Here is a 20,696-nt window from a genome sequence, read left to right as displayed (position 1 = left end):
TTAGTTTGGGGAATTTTCCGTTTGAAATCATCAATTTCTTTATATGCATTTTCAACGCTTCTCTCTTTGTTTCTCCTCAATCTCCACTAACCACCTTCTTAGATACCCACAATCATCTTTTAACTTCAACACTTTCACTGTTGTCCGTTCCAAGAATTCATCCTTGAGGTGGAGCTTTGAATCACTTTTACCAGTAAGGATGACTCAACCTATAAATTCTCAGCTACGTTTCATCTCGATATCTCCTCTTTCGTTGCCACTACAAATGTATAGCATTTCTTTTTTGTTCTTATAATTTCAAAAAATCCCCAACTCACTTCCACCCATTTCCTTCTCTCGGATCCGTAATCCCCTTCCTGAATTTCCCTTCATGGACGACCTTCCAATCTCTGTAATGGGATCCAATTTCAAGCTGAACGCTGACCCACTGTCTGGAGAAGAAGACTCTGATTCCACGGAAACCAGGGTCGGCATCAGTCATGTGCGTTCTGCTTCGTTCCATTCTCGTTCCGGCTCCTCCACGCCGAGGAATCGTCAAATCTCACCGACCCATTCTCCCCGCCTCCCTCCGAGTCGATTCGGGAGCTTCGACAAATTCTCCAGTGACGTTCAACACGCGTCTTCGTTTTCAGGGCTCAACATCTTCGGGCTTCTGTCGGATCATAGCTCGGACAAATTTAAAGTCGATAAGCGGGTAAAGAAGAGAGCTGGGACAGTGTGGTACCAGAGGAAGCGGATCAAAGGGATTTTGCTTTTGATTCTGTTGGCTGGCTTGTTTTTCTTTGTGAATTGGGTCATGCTTTTGAGGCTACAAGAACAAGATGATAGAATTCAACAATATGATGCTAACGCAGTCAATTCCAATCCTGAATATTCTGGGAATGTGTCTTCTTCGAGGATTTCAGTTCAGGTATGTATTGTTGATTCAAAATTGCACTCGATTTCTTCAAACGAATTCATCATCTTATTTCACGTCTGGACGCTGGAATCCAATCAATAATTTTCATGTAGGGAAAACGGAAGGCTAGTAGAAATAAATGGCCGAAGGGTAACTATGGTAGATTGTTGGCTTTGGCCGCCCATGCGTTGGCTGAGGTACATTTGAAGATCATTTTTTGTTCTATCTACCGTCATTTAATTTCTTTGTGAATTTTCTGGGCATTCGTTAATGAATTTGTAATTCGCAGGGAGAAAGCAAACCTGAGCCAAAGGACTTGTGGCAAGAGCCAGTGGTTGCTTCGTCTGCTTGGAAGCCATGTGCTGATAAACGTAATTTGGAGCCGATCGGTGAGTCTTTGTTTCTCAGTTATGTGCATTTCTATTGCGTTTCATGTTTTTTGAATTTTAATGGAATTAATTCTTATTCTAATTTTAGCAATAAAACTCTTGACATGGTAATAGAGAGAAATATTGGATACATTATGGTTACTGCAAACGGTGGAATGAATCAACAAAGAGTAGCTGTGAGTGACACCCTTGAACTTGATTTGTAAATTATTTATACCCATTTATGATATTACATTAGATTTGAAGAGTATCTCAACTTTTAGTAGCTAGGCTTTGATTATGGTTCCTTTCCCTGCATGAACTAGGTTTGCAATGCTGTTGTCCTAGCTCGGCTACTTAATTCAACTTTGGTTGTTCCCAGATTTTTGTACAGTAGCGTTTGGAAAGATGTGAGGTGATTGTTCTTTCCTCTTACTTTTTCTTGTCTTACTAGTTTATAGAATTATATCCTGTAATTGTTGATTTTATGTTGTTGAAAGTCTTGTTCACTAATGAAAATCTACATGCTTCAATGCTGTATTTATGGCTTAATTCATTTGGTGGATGATTGATTGTTAATAAAGGTCTTTCCATAACTCTTTCAGACACGTTTTTTAATTCAAAACCCAAAGAAAACAAAACAGTTATGGGTTCCTTAGCTGCAGATTATGGTTTTTAAATTTACACTTCCATATTTCTTAAAGATGAACAGTGCCTATTCAAGCCAATTTGATGTTAATTTTTCTGATGTCCACTTTAATTAACAATACTGCTTGATCCTCATTGTCTTTCTCATGCCATACATTAGTCAGTCCTTTTGCATCCTTTTCAGTTATTATTTCTTTGGATGAAAAATTGATATTACAAGATTCTGTAATATTATAGTCAATTCAGCGATATCTACCAGGAGGATCATTTTATTAACTACATGAATCCTGACATCCATATAATGAAAGAACTTCCAGATAATTTACGGTCCTTAGATTTGGAGGCAATTGGAAGTGTGGTAAGTTTTGAGTTTATGCTTTTCTCATGTTTGTAATTTGTATGTTTGCAGTTGCATTGATAATATTAATGGATTTTCAGGTAACAGATGCTGACATTACTAAAGAGGCCATGCCAAGATTCTATTTGAAAAATATTCTTCCTATTCTAATCAAGAATAAGGTTGTGCATTTCCTGGGTTTTGGTAATCGCTTGGCATTTGACCCTTTGTCATTTGAGTTACAGGTAATTTGACCTGGAAGTCTTGTAGCATTTTGTGTTTTACTCTCATATGCTGCTCACCTTTTATTTTCCTTAGTTATGTTGCTGTTCATTGCATTTCATTTCCTGATTTGGGAATTCCATCTAGAGACTTCGATGCAGATGCAATTTTCATGCCCTGAGGTTTGTTCCTAAAATTCAAGAAACTGGTGCGTTGATTCTTCAAAGGCTACGTCAAAAAGAAGGCTACCCAGGACCATTGGACAAACATCTTGTTGGGTCGTATGCAGAATCAACGATTAAGGAAAAGAAAGCTCGCTCTACAAAATCTTCTAAATACCTGTCTGTACATTTGAGGTTTGAAATTGATATGGTAGCTCATTCTCTCTGTGAATTTGGTGGAGGCAAAGAAGAAAAAGAAGAGTTGGAAGCATATCGAGCCGTCCATTTCCCTGCACTGTCTCTTCTCCAGAAAACTACTAAGTAAGTATTGTGACCTGTTCCTGTCATCTATTGGATTTGCCATATGTGTAGGAAGATGAAATGACAACCTTTATACTTTACTTACCTATTGTTAATGTAATTTTTCATTATTATTTTTGACAATATGGATTACTCTGGAGGCATAATCCTTTCAGCAAGACTTCTGAACTTTGCTGCTAGCTCTATTTTAGACGGAAGATGTGGATTTTGTTTCTTCCACTTGACTTATTCTTTATAAGAGCTTTAATGTTCACCTTGTTCATTGTTCATGCCCAGAAAATGGGGGGGGGGGGGGGGGGGGGGGGCATCATTCTTCATTTATTGAAGATTCAATTTCATTATTTTGAACAGAACTGTTGTATTTACTGAGGGACCTAGTGGATGCAATATTGGCCCTTTCGTTGCTATCTTTTATCACATGTATTCAGTAAAATAAATTTAAATTTGGGCATTGTATTGGTTTAAGGGGTAGTTGCAAATTTAGCAATTAGATTCAAAATAATTAAGTATATAACAACATTTTAAAAAATTTACAAATATAGCAAAATTTGTCGAATTCTATCATTGATATAAGTTTATCAACGATAGACCATATTGCAAATATTGGTCTATCAGTGATAGACCATACAAAGTGTATCAGCGATACAAGTCTATCAGTGATAGTTTTGCTATATTTGCAATTTTTTTTAAATTTTGCTATATCCTTAATTATTATTGCTGAAATGGTTATCCATTCCAATTTCCCTTGTTTTAATTTGTGTCTGTGGCACGCTCAACTGTTTTGTCATAGACAGAATAATAATTATAACTAGATATAATGTTTGTTAACCTTACACTTAAAGATTGCCATACTGCTCAATACAATCATGCGTTGTAGAACGTTTGTCCCCCTACAGTTCGGTAACAAGTTCTTTGACAGAAAACTGGTAGAACAATTCCTCATTGAGCTATATCTGATACCTAGCCTATGACCCTCTTTGTAAAGTTGTTTTCTGTAAGGCCTCTGATTGTTAAGACGTATATGAGGATGGCAAGAAAGGAACAAGCAGTGGAAATATTAGGGAGGAAAAGGGTAATAACCGTAATGTACTAAACAATGGGGACCACGAAGAGGGAATACAGGGTGGCAGTGGGGACCTTACAGTAAGGGAGGTTTAAGAGAGGTTTTGAGGAGTGCATTAGGGTGAGGAATTGGGAATTTTGTTATCAAGCTTGGCTTGTGGGAGAGGATTTCCAGCCCTCGAGAAAGTGCTGGTTTGCTTAGATCACGTCTATCATTTGCTTGCTGTTTATCTTGATATTATCCTTGTAATTTTCCCTTGAAGTTCATAAATAAATTCATTAGAACTGTGCTATTTACTTGGGAGGTTGTTTGTTGGGAAATTCCTGTTTGCAGGTGAAGGATTCCTAACATTTTCTTATTAATATTTTGAATCAACGTCTTTTTAGTTTTTTCCATGTTTCTTCTTATTCTGAGATGGCAAACGTTGATCATAATTGCCCAAATTGTAAAGCTTTTTCTTCTTTTCTCCCTCGATGTCCATAAGTTCCACAAAGATGTCTAAGGGTGCAGACCCTGCTTTGTGAAAGCAAATTAAAGCATACATATTATTTATATATTAGAATATAAATCTAACTAAATTCCTGGTTTCTTGTTGCAGATTACCTTCTCCTGAAGATCTTAGGTCAGAAGGTCTTTGTCCTTTGACACCTGAGGAAGCTGTACTTATGCTCGCTGCTCTTGGTTTCAAACGCAAGACAAAGATATTTGTAGCAGGCTCGCAGATATATGGAGGTAGTACAAGGCTGACTGCTCTAACTAGTCTGTATCCTAATCTGGTTACAAAAGAGAAGTTGCTTTCAACAACCGAGCTTGAACCTTTCAAGAACTTTTCTTCTCAGGTAATAAACTTTTTTTGTCACCGATTCCTCATCAATTGGATAGGATATTATTATAGTATTTATGTGCCGGATTATATTAGGATATTACTTTTAGTTTTATTCTTGTGTTTTTACAAGTTTGGTAAATATTGAAAGTAACAACAAAAATAACACACAAGTTTACGTGGAAACTCTAGTACAAACTCTAGTACAGAGAGAAAAACTACGGTAGAGTTTTCTTATTATTTTCTTATGCAACTGATAATACAAGAGGGGAACTTAATAATCAATAAGAGCCAAATAAAAAAGGAAGGAATATTTAGGGTAACATGGAATACAAAACTACCCTTTGGCTTTCAACATACAACAAGCCTATTAATTCTAATACTAAATAATCTACTTTTTCGGAAAATTTCTCTTACGAGAATATCCTTGAAAAGACACAGCTGAGAATTCCTCTTGTATCCACTTTTTATCTGTCAGCTCTATTGGAGTTGATGCCCGTCTGTTCACTATCTAGAATAACACATGAGAAAATTGTCGTATACCTCTTATGTATATGTGAAGTTATTTACTTCTTGAAATTCTTCGGCTGCATATTATATCCCTTCCTGAGATCTCGAGCAACTTTTGTCTGTTTCTTTTGGATTTTATGGGGAAAGCTCAACAAACGTCTTTATAGGCTCCCTTTTTCATCTTTTGATAGTTATAAGATTTGGTACTGTCTACAGCTTCATTATTGGTGCAAAAATAGACATCCTTTTGAACACTCCTGTTTTTCTTAGTTTTGGTTAGGTATCCTTTTCCCTGCACTCAGAAAATACACATACCAAACCAAATAACAAGACTCCACAAAACAAGGGATTGTTAGCCTCTCCTGAACATGATATTAACAACAAAAACAGTGTTCTCCAAGGTTTCAGCTACAAAACACAAATAAACGCAGAAAATATAAAATGTAGAAGAATACGAAACACAAGGAAACAGCACAAAAGTTGAATAGCCGTTCTCTTCTTTTAGAGTTCACACTCTCAAAAACATTCGTGTCAAACACCGATCCCCAAAACCCTACAAAAATTCCTCACTCCCTGGTCCCTTTCTTGCCCTTGTTCTTCTTTCTTTCATACATCTTCATAATGGGAGGTCTCACAGTTTCCAATTGAAGATCTCTATTGTAATCACTTGTAGGTGCTTCGTTGATGATTATCTTGTTTCTATGTCATTTCATTGAATGGTCAGTACTGAATACACGGGGGCTTAAAGTGGCTGTGAATATATGCTTCTTTTTCATGGACTTGTTTAAATAGGATATGCTCTATAGTTGTACGTTGTACAGCTATGTCCTTGAATTCTAAAATATGCCTTTTTCCCATTGTGTAGAAGATTTTCATGTACTTAAAAATAACTTATCGTCACATTTTACTATGTTAGTCGAATGATGGATTTATGCCCTTTTAGTTGGCAGCACTGGACTTCATAGGCTGCACAGCTTCAGATGCATTTGCAATGACAGACTCTGGTAGTCAATTATCATCTCTTGTGTCGGGTTACCGGATATACTATGGGGGTGGAAGAATGCCAACAATTCGACCAAACAAGCGAAGGCTTGCTAGCATATTTTCGAGGAACAACACTATAGAGTGGCGGATATTTGAGATAAGAGTGAGGAAAGCAGTAAGGCAAACAAAGCACGTCTTAACGAGGCCCAGAGGAAGGAGTGTTTATAGGTATCCACGGTGCAAAGAGTGTATGTGCTGGACAGGGTAACATTGCTTGATCGCTTACTGATTTGAATCTATTTTTCCACGGTAGTTTACCATTTGTTTTTTTTTTTTTTTTTGTTGAAATTATTAAAGAAATGTCACATATTGTTAATTGATTGGATTAGAGGAGTCAGGGACCCATTTTAGTGGGTCAAACTCCACTATTAGATTGACATACTAGTAATAGAATATTTATCTCATTAGCATTGTTCATGACATGTTTTATCCAACCTTCTTAAAATTCGTTTCTTTCTTTCCTTGTAAGACGAGTTGGGATTTTGTAAACCACAGGCCAAAAATAATAGAGCATTTTACTCTGTGTATTGGAAAATTGTTATTTAAACGTAGCTTGAATTATGGTCGATCGAAAGTCTTATTTGTCTCTCTCCATCTTGACGTATTGATGCGACACTGTCAATGTCATTTTAAGTCCTTAGTTCATTTATTTGTACCATTGTCCTTATGCTTCTCAACTTTTAGCATATTATTTTGGAAGTTTTTGGTTGGTTGGTATCATGTTTTAATAACAATATTTTTGACATCCTCACGTCTCTTTTGGCGGGACGTCCTTTTGGGAGTGCTAAGCAGATGGTTTGGTGTCAGTGACACATGTTTTCTTTTGGACTCTTTTGGGAGTATAGTGGTTGTCTTTTCAAAGATTGTTTCTACACCTTTTACCGATCGCTGGATTTGGTTGTGTCCAACTTTTTATTCGTGCAAAATTAAGCACCCTTTTGTTCATTTTAGTGTATCTTATTTAGTTTTCAACCCAATATCTTTGTTGTAATCACCTCTACGTGTTGGAATTTCTCCTTATTTCATTCATCAAATGGATTTTTCCTATCGTAAAAAAAGGGTAATTGGAATATATAGCAACATTTGAGGTTTCTTCTTCTTTTTTTTTTCCTGGAAATTTGTTGAAGATCTATGGACAAATGTTGGTTTGTAGTGATTTCCATGATTGACAATCCTTAAATGCCCTTCAAAGAATTTAAATTAAATAATTCTCGAATTAATTAATTATCGATTTAATTTGACTCTAACACGTAGAAATCTAAAACTAATTTTATTAACTAATTTAAATACATCTTAATTTATACTTTTGCTCCCTTTGATTATCATTGTCATACACATATGCCCCCACACTCCCACCAGTACTCTATTCACTACTTTGCCTAAACATGAACTTTCATGAACTAATTTTTGTGCTTCCCTGTAGTTTCTCTCAGTCCTTCATCGTCGCTAATACTACATTTATCTAACGTACTTTTTCTATTTTATAAACCTTGGATTGGTTTTTGAAAACATTAATAGAAAGTGGATAGTTAACAAAGTAGGAAATTTAGAGGTAGAGAAAGGTGTTTATAACCAAATAGTGATGCTTTTTACTTTTTCTTGGTTAGTTTGAATCTCTTTGGGAAGAAAATGTCTTGATTTTCGGCAGGGTTGTGGAAACAATTATACCAATTAGACACTTCATTTACTTAATTCAACACGCAATGATTGCTATAAACACCTTGGCATCCGAGCTACTGTACGTCAGTTCTCATTTTCCAACTGTTGCATTCAAATCTTAAGACAAGAAGACCTTTCAAGATTGGTTCAACTCAATTCTTTTGAACTTATTTATAATAATTGGCACCAATATTTTAGTTTCATCTAGAAACAACCATTCATTTGAATTTTTAACAGGCATTATAATATTTGAAAATGTTGACACCTTTTTCAAAAGAAAACATGGAGAGAGGGATAAATGAAGGATGTATAGAAGAAACAAACTTTCAAAGGGAACAAACCAATATATCCTGACCCTCAGGATGCAGAAACAACCAAAATTGATAAAGGGATTCTTGCAATATGGTTTAAACTTCCTGTCAAAATAATCTCCCCAAAGGTAAAATGATCCGTTTTATGTGTGGCAATGATCTGTATTTCCAAGTTTTGGACTTCTTCGGCAGCTACAGTGAACACCGGCGGATTGATGTTGACTGTTGTCCCGTTTGGTGGGATCACTGACCATACATATGTCTCCACTTTTCCTCCTACATTCTTCACTCTTCTCTGCACCACCTGATGCCCAACCAGTGATGATATTGTGATTGAAGGAAGGTTCAGATCTGCAGGGTGTGAGTGTGAGATAGAGGCATTACATTGTCCTCCGGTGGCGCTTTTGACGACGGCAGGATCAACCCCAGGTAAAGAGCACAAGAAGTTTATATTGTCTTCATATTCTGTTTCAAGAAGATATGGTTAGTTCTCTTGATGTTTGAATAGGCTTAGACTGAATCTGTTGGCAAAGGAAATTTGCAATATTTGTATTTCTAGTTTAGAGTTGTTAAATTACAATTCTTAGATATCAGACATATTAGTTTAGTTTTTTCTTTAATATTGTAATATATTACTATCTTGATGTTTCTTTGTATTCCTCTAAGCTTTCATGTTAAGTGGTATTCCTAACACAAGCACGGTTAGACTTCAAGAGAACATTAATTGGTGAGTTCTTTTTTACTATTCAAAGCGTTATTAAGTAGCTTTGAGATATTCAACAAACACACAGTTGTCCAAATAATGAAAAGGTAGAGAGTTATGTATCATTAGAATTTACCTGTTGGGAAGACGAGTCCGGGGTCCAAAGCGTTGGACGGAGAAACGAGCCCAGCGCCGAAATCGAAGGGAGTAGAAGGATATAAAGCATGAAGGTTGAATCCCTCAGCCTGAATAAGGTCTCCATTCATATCATACTTTGTAGCAGTTGTGGACATAGCAGAAGCTATCATGGAAGGAGTCCAAGAAGGATATTTTTGCTTGATAAGTGCTGCTATTCCCACAATATGAGGTGCTGCCATACTTGTTCCAGACATCAGTGCAAAATGGTATCCTGTATATATATAATTCAACACTCATGTTTCAATCAACTTCTCTTGTGCCCTTTTGATATGACATAAATATGACTTTCTAATTTCTTGAGTTGATTGGGACTTATAAAGGTGAAATTTATCTAGATCATCTTTACTAATTTTTTTTTTAAAAAAATTAAACTAATAAACTCTAGTTTCACTATGTTTCTTTGTTTATGTTTTGTTATTCACTTTTCATTGATATTTGTAAAAGTCAAAACAAAATTTAAAAAACTAGAAAAAAAAAATTATTTGACAACTTTGTTTTCAATTTTTAACTTTTAGGAATTAAAAGCATGCAGGTAGACACTTCTTCCACCTCTAAGCTTTTTGTATTTTTGTTATCTATATGTTGTTTTCAAAAACCAGGTTTCAAATTAAAGTTCTGAAAACTAGAAAGATTAGCTTTTTAAGAATTTTTTCTTGTTTATAGAATTTGGCTAGGAAGTTCAACTTGATATTACTTGAGAGAGATGCTAAACATCACAAGAAATTAAGAAAAAGTAGGGTCATGTAATTGTAAAAGTTTACTGAGAACCCAATTGTTTGTTTTATAAATGTAAGAACCATAATATAAAATTTAAGAGAAAAACAGTACATATAAATTTCATACAGAGAAAACTAAAAACAAATATATTTTTTTTAGCACTGGGGTTTTAAAACCTAAAGAGACCAAAACAAGAATTGCTTAAAATTCATATAGATTGAATGACAAATGTAAAAGGGAAAAATTGATGAAACTGAAAGAACAATAAGTTCATGAAAAGCTGACCCTTTAATAGTGGTTCTGAGGCACTGAGAGGGCTCCAAGCAGCCCAAATTTGGTGACCAGGTGCAAGAATATCTGGCTTTAGAACATCAGCTAAACTCCTATTTATGTTTATGTAATCTGGTCCTCTTGATGAAAATCTGCTAACTGTGGGTGCTTGGTTCCCAAATGAAGCAATTCTTCCTTCTCCAATCCCTGCTTTCCCTTTAAATTCTCTAACCATTCCTCTTTCATCCTTGCATGTATTTTCTTCATAGTACTTCAGTATTACCTATATTTTCAGCTTGCAATCCAAGATTGTCAACTCCTGTTCATTAAAAATTTTTGGTATCTTTCATGATGACTTTGTTTTTAATTTTTTTTTGGTTGTTTTTCATAAAATTGTGACTTAATTTTCACCTTAGAAGCACAGATACGGATACAAGACACAATTATGATCTAACACAACATGTCGTATTTTAAAAATCTAGTTATGCTTCAGAAACTTATTTTGATGTATTTTAGATATACGTGCCTTTCTGGTCTACATTAATGTTTATGCATGTCTAATAATATGTCGCACTAATGTGACATGTGTTTGATATGTATTCAACAAGTGAATTGAAATGTCCAATAATTGTGTATGGCAGAAGCCAGAGATGGATGGATTGACTCACGCTAGTAGAAGTGAAGTGCTTGTGCTTCTAAGGTTTTCACCTTTGAATTTTAATCACATTCTAATAAGAAAAACAAGTGTTAACAAACGAATTTTTCTTTAGTTTTCGTTTATGAAAAAACTGGAAAGAAGTCGAAAACAAAATAAATAAACTTGAAGAATATAAACTTGATTTTATGGGGCATGCATTTATGTTTTTTTTTTTTTTGTTGTTGGCCACTTAGCTTTTTGAAAACATGTTTGAAATCTAACTAAAATTAGGGGGGGGGGGGGGGGGGGAAAATGAAGATTTTGATTTAGATGGCCATTTTTATTTGTTTATATGTTGTAAAGTTATACCTGAGTATCTGATACGCTGGGGACGAGAATGCCTGGAACTCTGAAAGGGATAGGCTCTGCAATGAAATCACCATAGTTTGGATTTGCAATGAGAACAAAACCCATGAACTTGAGTTGTTTTGCAGTGTGAATGATGGCTGCAAGAGAGGAGGTTCCATTCAGGAATCCTTGTGAGAAAGAGCAAAGGACTATGCTGTTTTGGACAATATTTGGGTCAAAAGCTTCAGGATGTTGGCATTCTTCAATGTAACTTGGTATGTCGTTATAATTTGTTTCATTTTGCTTCGTTGCATCCTTAGCCAATACCAACTTATGTAGGAAAAACTCACTCCCTAAACTGGGTCCTGAGGAAGATGATAGTAATTAGTTATAATTTTTTGCTCCATAATGATAGTAATTGGATATTGTTATATGGTGGCATACCAGACATTCCTACTCCTCCAACTTTTTGGCCATTGCCAAGAAGAAGTGAGGTTGAATAAACTCTGTCGGTGCCGGAAGCTGCGACGCCGATGGCCCAAGGGCTATAAGAGACAACAGTTGCCCGTGCCGGACCATTATTTCCGGCGGCTTGAACAACAAGGATTCCAGCTCTTGTAGCAGATAATATGGCAATGTCATATATGCTTAGGAAGGTAAATCCCACATCTGATGGTTCATTTGGTCCAACTGATAATGCTAATATATCAACTCCATCAATCACTGCCTGCGCGTATTCAATACAAACTTGGATGTGAAGATTATGCTTTAAATTTGAAATCTTCTTGTTTTGATTGTTGAACTTTCATGTATATTTGTTTTAGATATAGATGTTAAGGATATGTTTAGTAGATAATTCGAAAACATAAATATGAAAATAAAATTTTCCATAAAAGGAAGTTATATAGTTCATATTTTCATGTATGAATTTGAAAGTAAATTCAAATATTGTATAAACATCGAACTAATTATAGTTGTTATACACTAACTATTTGATTGAATGTAAACTATTATTACTTAATTTAGGATTTTTTTTTTGTGTTAAAGAACGTTGTGTATTTATTATTTTACATTATCATATAATTTACTTATATGTTACATATATATTTTAATTTAACAAACAAGAGTTAATTAATCCTAAATAAATAATTATATTCATTAAAGCTTTTAATTTACCTATTACTTTGGTATCTATACTTTCAATTTTTGATTCATTTTAGTTTATATATCGTAAAATTTTCATTCTAAGTTCTTATACTTTCAATTTTGGTTCTATGACTACTTTCTACACCAACTACCTCCAACAAGCACCACACATTTGATAGATCAATTTTGGTACCACCTCCAATGTCCAACCATCCACAAGAATTACCACTACCTCACTCCAACAACAATTATTGTCAATAATGTGAGACTCGATTGTGAGTCTAGAACAGAAGGGTTAGTTTTTAAGTAGGTGTTTTGATTAAAAGGATTTCTAGAAGAAAGTGTTTTGGAGATATGCGTGTTGATGGTTCGCGTTGAAGCTAGGCAACACGATGAAAGAAGAAGACGTTTTGATGAACAACGCGAAAAGAAGTCAGGTGAGGAGAGAAAATTTTCTAACTGTGGTTAATTAGTGGGTTATGTGTCAAGGTTAAGCTTAAGCAATAGCTAAGAGAAATGTTAAACCTTGGAGGTGTAAGGTTTCTAAAGAGAAGGATTTTACTTTTGAGATTTTACTAAGAGAAATTACTTAAAAGTTATTATGTTAAAAAGCACTAGACAAGAAGAAATGAATTGAAAAGTTCTCCGAGGGATGCTAGTGATATGAGATATTCTGATAGTTTATGTGTGAGAATGGTTCATGTTCTTGATGAAAGGAATAAGAGGAAGCTAATAATGTGTGATATTTATGTTTTGATTGAGGCATTGAGAGCCTGTCTATGAAAATGTATTTATATGTTGTATTCTACAAAAGGTTTTTCCAAATCTCACTCACTAATTAGTATTTGACTTACGTGTTAAGTTTTCCCTTCCTTAAGTTACAAGGCGTTAAGGCCAAGTTAAAAAGGGTAAAGCGAGCTGCTACGTTTTGAGACGTTAGCTAGACGTTCTAAAGATTTGATAACACAAGCGCTAGGTGTTGAAGGCCTCGAGCTTTATTTTATTATTCATGTGTCTTTAAGAAAGCATGTAATATGTATTTTGAAACACACGTTACTAAATAATAAAAGAGAAGTTTGTTTAACATTTTGTGTTGTATGTTTTCTCATTGCTTATTAAAGGATTATATTTAAGTTGGGACTAGGCGATAAAAGCTAAAGTCCAAGGTTAAGAGTGAGCATTCTGACGTTTCATTTTGAGGCGTCAGAGTTGGTCAGGTTGTGTCCGCATGTCGATAAGGGTTAGGGTGCGTTGCGGAGCAAGGTATAACAACTAACATGCTCCAACTAGAGATGTCCACGGGGCGAGACAGGGCCAGGGATGCCACTCTCCGTCTCCGTCCTCACGGCCCTATCCCATTCCCCCTCCCCACCAATTTCTCCATGGGGAACAGGGCCGGGATTGGGTTCCCCCGAGAAAGTATTTCCCGTTTTTTTAAAGTTAAATCTCATTTTTAATCCACAACTTGAAATGTATATACATTTTCAATGTTGTTTTATTTTCGATTAGAATATTATCAATTTTCTAATTATTTAAAACCGTTAAAACGTCAAATTGTAGCTTATTGCTAATAAAAATAAAAATTCAACTATTAGAAGATACATTTTGAAATTTATCCATAAAATTTAAAAGTTTATAACAAAAATAAAAAAATAAAAGATCGATCTACATATAAGTATTCTAACAAAGCCTTCAATTACATCTTAAGACACAAACAATATATTATTTTATGAAAAGTTTACAAATCACAAGTCAAGACACAACATATACATATACAAGTTTACAACATTAAAATTGGAATTAGAAAAAAAATAATAAAGAAATGGAATAAGGAAATGAGAATATAAAATATATATATATATATTTTTTGGAGTTTGCAAAAATAGCAAAAAAAAAATATTCATTATAATAGAGCTCATGTTGCTTACATTTTCAAACTTGCAAAAATAGCAGATTACCATCAAATTGTCATTTGATTACCGTCCGATTACGATCATATTTTTCAAATTTTCAATATGCAAAAAAATGTGTTATGTGCTGTTTTTTTCTAAATTTTTTTTGTCATCTAGTGCAATTTCTCTTTCTTTTTTTACTATTTTACATATTATTAAATAAATAAATATTTATATTTATATTTAATTTATATAAGTAATTATATTTTTAATTAGGGCGGGGCGAGGAATCGAGGCGGGGCCGGGGTTATGGAATATATTCTCCGTCCCCAGTCCCGTGTTGCAATTTTCCCACTCCCTTCCCTATTCCCCGTGTATTCAGGGATTCTTCGCCTCGCAGGGCTCCAGCCTAGGTTAAATGGACATATCTAGACCAACAACCACCTCTAGTGAAAACAACCTCAAGTGATAATCACATTGATGATTAATTTTGGTGACTACCTCAACACCAAACTTTGATCCTACTTCTATCAAATTTTGAAGACCATCATCGACCACCGACCACCTAGTTCGTTGATCATCTCCAACGGCTATCTCTAAGGACAGACTCAACCAATTATATAAAAATATTTTTGAGAAAATATAACTATACACGCGAGTGTTTTGATTTATGTGTTTTTATTAAAAAAATGTTAAAATCAAAATGACTTTTTGAAATAAATGGAGAAAAATGTAAACATCAATGATTTTCAGTTGAAATGTTTGTATTTAAAAGAATTGAAATGTGTGTTATTTCAAAATATAATTAAACTGTTTGTTAAAGTTTTTCAATGTAATGTTTATGAATAGTGGTGTGCTCTAAACCAACTAATGTACTTACACAATATACCTAATTTAATTTGGTTTAAGTTGACATCGCAATTGATGTTGAAAATATGGAGAAATATGTGTGTAATTAACTGAATGGTTGAACAATGGTCCATATAAAAATCAGACTCTTTTTGGTTAATTCCAAAAAAAAAACTGCATAGCTAAATAACTGATCTCTGCCTCCTCAAACATAGGGTTGTTTAGGGTACTAAATTAAGATATGATGTCTACAAAGTTTGTATACTCCTACTGGGTTGTGCTTGCACACACACACACTTGCTCATTCTGCGCAATGTGTACATATACGCTCCCGATCTGGCGCCTGTGTGTGTTGTGTGTCCTAATAGTCTCAGTCACATCGCATCTCGGCACAAGCAATATGTGTGCCTCCTGCACACTTAGCATCCATGTATCCTCGAAGCATGTGGTGTAGCCTCTGCCCACGTCGGGTCATGTGTCTCAACCGTATGCATGTAATTTATTCGTTGCACGTCTCATGGACACTTGCATAGTCTTTGCGTGTTATTGATACACACATATTTATGACTACCCACAAGACTTTGTCACATAGTGTCACTACTTAAGTACTAAGGTATTGACACATAGCCTTTACACCAAATAGATATGTTAAGAATACATTTAATTAATTATGTGTGGTCACTGTAGGAAAAAGTTTGTGTCCCAAACAGCATTTTTTCGTTATCTTTGTGGGACACTGGAGTTGCCATTCTTTTCAAACATGGCAAGCTATCTCTTCAAGCATTTTGCTATACTGTTTGGGAGGGTGATGCTTCAATCATCGATCTACTTTTATTATGTTATTCTTCTTGCCTCCTCTCCCAATAATTCTTGGTCTGTTGAGAAGCTACCTTCTATTTTATTATCCTCGACATAATAATTAAACTAAATATCGAGCTCTTACTTGTTCTACTTTTGATATTTATTTGGCTTAGACAACTGTCATGTGATCTTCGTATCTCTCTTTTTTATCTTCCTGTGTTACGGTGGGATGATGTCTATATATATGTTCGCTCTCGCGAGTTAGGAGTGTAAGTCAAACTCCAATAACTTGATAACTCGGATTATCTAACTCATATTATATAGGTTGAGTTAGACTAGTTCAAAATGTGGGTTGAGTTGGATTGAAAATTTTGGTTTTTTTTGAATTGGGTTGGATTTTGGGTTGGGTTGAAAAATTCATAATATATATATATATATTTAATTATCATTTTGTTTTTATTAAGTTTTGAAGAAATATTTTGTTAAACAATCATATAGAAAGTTAGTCGATCGTGTAAGAAGTAAACGATCGTTTGAAAGTAAAAACCTAAACAATCATGTAAGAGAGTAAACGATCATGTATAAACAATCGTGTAAGACGTTGAACGATTGTATAGAAAGTTGTGATCATGTAAGAGAGTAAATGATCGTATAGAAAGTTAAACGATCGTGTAAGAGGTAATTGGTTGTATAGAAAACTAAACGATCGTGTAGGAGGTGGTAGAATAAACAATGGAGATTATTGCATGGTGCAAAAATCTCATAGTATAGTAACATCATCATTAAACTTTGCAAACATTAGAAACGAAAAAGAAAAATAAATAAATAAACAATACAACAACTCAATCCAAATTACATTGTCAACCTAACCAACCCGAGAATGTCTCTCAACTCCAATTCGTTTACACTCCTACTTAATGAGTAATTCTAAACCTAGGTAAGGTGGACTGTTAGGTTGTTAGTGGAAAGTAGGTTAGAATTAACTTTTTGTTCATTTTATTCTCTTCCTAAGATACACTCGTAGATTTGTTCACTAAAGCACACTCATCTCATTCCTTTGCTCGCTGTTGCAGCAAAGTCATGACTCATCTATTGTCCTAATTAAGTTGGAGGGGTCGTCTTTAGATTTAGTTTGAAACTTTACTCCATATTTTTATTCATTCTTGTATGCTTCCTACCATAAATATGAGTTACAATACTTGATAGATTAATCAAAGAAAATTGAGATTTAAATTCACATTCATTAATAGAAATAATTTTAGGAAAAATAGAATTTATCAAATAAACCAATACCATCAAACTTCATATAAGTGCTCAACACAACTCATCACCTACCATATATATTTCAATAAGTCTTTAAAAAAACTATGACAAATGCAAATTTGTTGAAGAATTTGGAAACATGCATTAAACTTGAATAAGAGAGGGCATATTATTGAATAGACTTAAATAAAATTATAAAATTAGGAGCTTACTTGATCTATTGCTGAAATTACATCTGTTAGAGTTGCTACGGTTGGATACACTGCCTTGTACACAGCAATTCTGCAATGTCACCCCACCCAATAATTAATAACAACTCATTCATTCATTTTGAATTAATACAATCTTTAATCCTTCTCTCAAGTTTGTCTATCTATCCTAATCATTTAGTTTTACAGCTCATTTAACTTTGTCATTTTAACACAAAACATGTTATATTATACAAAAATAATCTATACACTTTGTACTTTAATTTGTTTCAAAAATACATTCCAATACAGTACTTGAAATTATTGATAACTTAATTTTTCAAACTTTACACTGATATCTACTTTTATAATCTTTAAGAAAAAAAAAATTAAATACTCTTACCATTTTTATAGGAATGAAATTTGTTTATCTACACTTTGAGACTATCATCTTCGATCGTTCTCAAAACTCAGCAAAATATAACTATTGACATCCAAATACAAAATGGACCAACACAAAAAGAATATCATCTTCGATCGTTCTCAAAACTCCTAATCTATTCGCAACCTAATATAGACTAACTACTTAAGGTGCAAAAAGCAACGGCAAAATCTTCATTTCTACAAATTTGAATATGAACTTAGTTATCTTTCTTTTTCCCCACCATGGTTGTGATCTCAAAATTATGACACAAATCAACGTGTCTCTCTATTTGTGTATTAAACTCAAATGTATTAACTCTCACTCAACTATTGAAGTAGGACATTATTAAAATATATAAGTTCTGAAGTATTTTGGTACTGTTTCTATATTATTCTCATTTCTTGCTATAGCCTAATGTAAGATGGAGTGTAAGAATGTATTGGAGAAAAAAAAGGAAGAAAAACGGAAATAAGAAAGTGTTAATCTAGGCGTCATAAACTGAAGTAGAAGAGAAAGAGGAAATATAATGGATCCAACAGGGAGGTTTGAGATGCAGATAATACATTTTCATTCATATACAAACAATCAGAACAATTATGAACTTTTATTTTTGAATTGTTAACGTACTAATATAACTTTTTTTTGGATTCCATCGATACACTGAAATTATATCAGTGTGTTGTTGTTTTGTTAATGATAAAGGTATTGATGAAATTTTGAAAGTTCGAAGGATGTTTTTTAGAAGATGATGCCAACTTTTAAGTTTATAAACCATTTTTAACTTAATAAATTCTATATTTTTGTTGTTATATTTTAGGGTTGTTTTCAAACTTCAACCCACATGATCTCCAAAAATAACTTTTGCTAACCATTTCCTTGTCCTCTTTGTCCTACTTCCTCCTGATTTCTTTTATTGATTGACATTTTTTGAAGTAAGAAAAAAGTTTCAAGTTATATATTGTTTACAAATATAATAAAATTTGAGAACCTACAATTGATAGTTAAAAGAATATGTATCAAGAAAGGGTTGAATGAAGAAATGGATGAAATGTGAATACCGGGCATGTGGCGCAATCCCAGTGGCCAAACCGTAGAAGAAACCATCGACAATAACTGGAACTTCTGCATTCCCAGCAGCTATGGATGCGACGTGGCTGTGAGAATATGATCAGATGGAGATAATAAAACAATAAACCCACAACCAAATATGTATATATATATAATAATTTTACTTAAAAGATCAATAAAATTCAACCAATAAATATAGTAGCTAAGCTAGGATCGGATACCTTCCATGGCCTTCAGCATCAAATGGAGATAGGAAATCAATAGAAGAATTAAGCACTGCAGCAGCCTGAGCCCCAGCAGAGAAAAACCTAGCACTCACTATCTTCCCATTGCAACAACCTTTTGGAAATAAAGGACCTTCTTCACAAACCAACTCATCATCATCTTCTTTACCAAAGTTATTGCTAAAACTTGGATGTGTTGGATAAATCCCAGAATCCACAAACCCAATCAAAATCCCATCCCCACCACCACTATAATTATATTTATAATCATTATTATTCTTCACTAACCCTAAAAACTCAGGGGTATAAGTCGTCATTTTCCTCACTCCTCTATCTAACTCAACCAATTTCACTCCATTGGCTTCTCTGAGCTTTGAAGCTTCTGATGGTGTTGTGTGGACTGCAAAACCATTCAAAATTTTCTTGAAGCTATGCAGCTTTCTGTAGTTTTTTATACTGTTTTCTAGAACCTTCTTGTGTGAATCTTCTATTAACAACATTTCTTTGTTGCTTCTTAGTTCATCACCACCATCATCTTCCATTACAACTAGGAAAATTTCTCTCTTTTCTGCATGATAACAAGAAACAAGATGATCAAAACTAATTACATAGAATAAAATAATAACTACAAGTATTGTTGTTATTATTATTGAAGAAAACCCCATCCCAAATAATAATAATTCTACTCTAATTAATTGGTCATTTTGTATATATATTATATAGGAAATTTATAGAGGTTGATGGGAGGAAGGTTAATGTAAGGAAAGAGAAGAAATTAATGAATAAAGCAAAAATGGAAGGGAACTAAAGTGGGATTATGTTTACATTATTATTGTTTGAATGTAACGTATAAAAGTTGTTCATAATTTGCTCAACCGATTCCCATTTTTGAGCTCAAATTAATTAAACCCAACACGCCAACAAACACCAAATTCTAACCTTTTTTTCCCTTCAAAATCACACATTAACTTCCACTTCTTTTATAATTTGTTTTTTTCTTGTTTTTAGTTGGTTTTATTTTATCACATAAAAATTATATTAGGTTTCAATTATATATAATATGATTTTTATTTTGAATTTTTTTTTGAAATTTGAAATCTATTTCCTAACAAACAATTCCCTTTGGAGTGCTTTTTCTTTTCTTTCCTAAAATAAGATGAAAATTGGATGCAAGAGAAATTAACAATAATATGTAAGTTTGAGACAATGAATGAGTTATTATAGTTTGATTCGAATAGTTTGTGTTTGAAGCGTAGATTATTTTAGTTTGAATTATAATAGTATATGTTTGATATGTATATTATTTTAGCTTGATAAGAAAACATTAAGCATTATAGCAAAGATTAAAAATATTGAATATCAAATAGTAAACATTGCACCACGTAATTTAGAAAAGAAAATATCATAACAATATCTCAACCATCTTAATATTTTATATGCAATGATAGGAAAACACTATATTTGCAACAATTTGATATTAATTAACTTTTGAGCGTAATTAAACTCTTCAATTTCTTTTAATTTCACCTCAAAAATTGCATACAAATAAAGATACTATAATCTAAAATTTTGTTTGCATTTCCAACATCTAAATTTTCATTTC

General features: G+C 33.6%; 2 protein-coding genes across 4 annotated transcripts; one reads left to right on the top strand and one right to left on the bottom strand.

Moving 5' to 3' along the window:
* On the top strand, nucleotides 1-6,961 carry LOC101204861 (O-fucosyltransferase 15). 3 transcript variants are annotated; one of them, XM_011661998.2, is made up of 10 exons: nucleotides 1-910; nucleotides 1,012-1,095; nucleotides 1,188-1,287; nucleotides 1,402-1,463; nucleotides 1,593-1,681; nucleotides 2,161-2,272; nucleotides 2,353-2,496; nucleotides 2,621-2,955; nucleotides 4,617-4,857; nucleotides 6,295-6,961. In XM_011661998.2, exons 1-10 carry the CDS (start codon nucleotides 371-373, stop codon nucleotides 6,601-6,603), a joined length of 2,016 nt encoding a protein of 671 aa, XP_011660300.1. In that variant the 5' UTR covers nucleotides 1-370; the 3' UTR covers nucleotides 6,604-6,961. The 3 variants fall into 3 exon arrangements, with proteins under 3 accessions (XP_011660300.1, XP_011660299.1, XP_011660301.1); XM_011661997.2 differs by having other exon boundaries at nucleotides 3-910; nucleotides 2,152-2,272; XM_011661999.2 differs by lacking the exon at nucleotides 1-910 and having other exon boundaries at nucleotides 1,078-1,095; nucleotides 1,376-1,463; nucleotides 2,152-2,272.
* A 1,315-nt stretch (nucleotides 6,962-8,276) lies between these two features.
* Nucleotides 8,277-19,979, bottom strand: LOC101204623 (subtilisin-like protease SBT2.4). The gene is made up of 9 exons (XM_004145421.3): nucleotides 19,970-19,979; nucleotides 19,091-19,718; nucleotides 18,860-18,955; nucleotides 17,402-17,471; nucleotides 11,683-11,965; nucleotides 11,260-11,603; nucleotides 10,269-10,536; nucleotides 9,205-9,477; nucleotides 8,277-8,830 (listed from the first exon to the last, which is right to left on the bottom strand). Exons 1-9 carry the CDS (start codon nucleotides 19,977-19,979, stop codon nucleotides 8,412-8,414), a joined length of 2,391 nt encoding a protein of 796 aa, XP_004145469.3. The 3' UTR covers nucleotides 8,277-8,411.
* Between the last annotated feature and the right edge of the window lie 717 nt (nucleotides 19,980-20,696).

The sequence above is a fragment of the Cucumis sativus genome, chromosome 1, assembly GCF_000004075.3.
Source record: "Cucumis sativus cultivar 9930 chromosome 1, Cucumber_9930_V3, whole genome shotgun sequence".
Lineage (NCBI taxonomy): Eukaryota > Viridiplantae > Streptophyta > Magnoliopsida > Cucurbitales > Cucurbitaceae > Cucumis > Cucumis sativus.
Note: the sequence above shows the minus strand (reverse complement) of the source record. Positions and strands in the feature narration are given on the sequence as shown.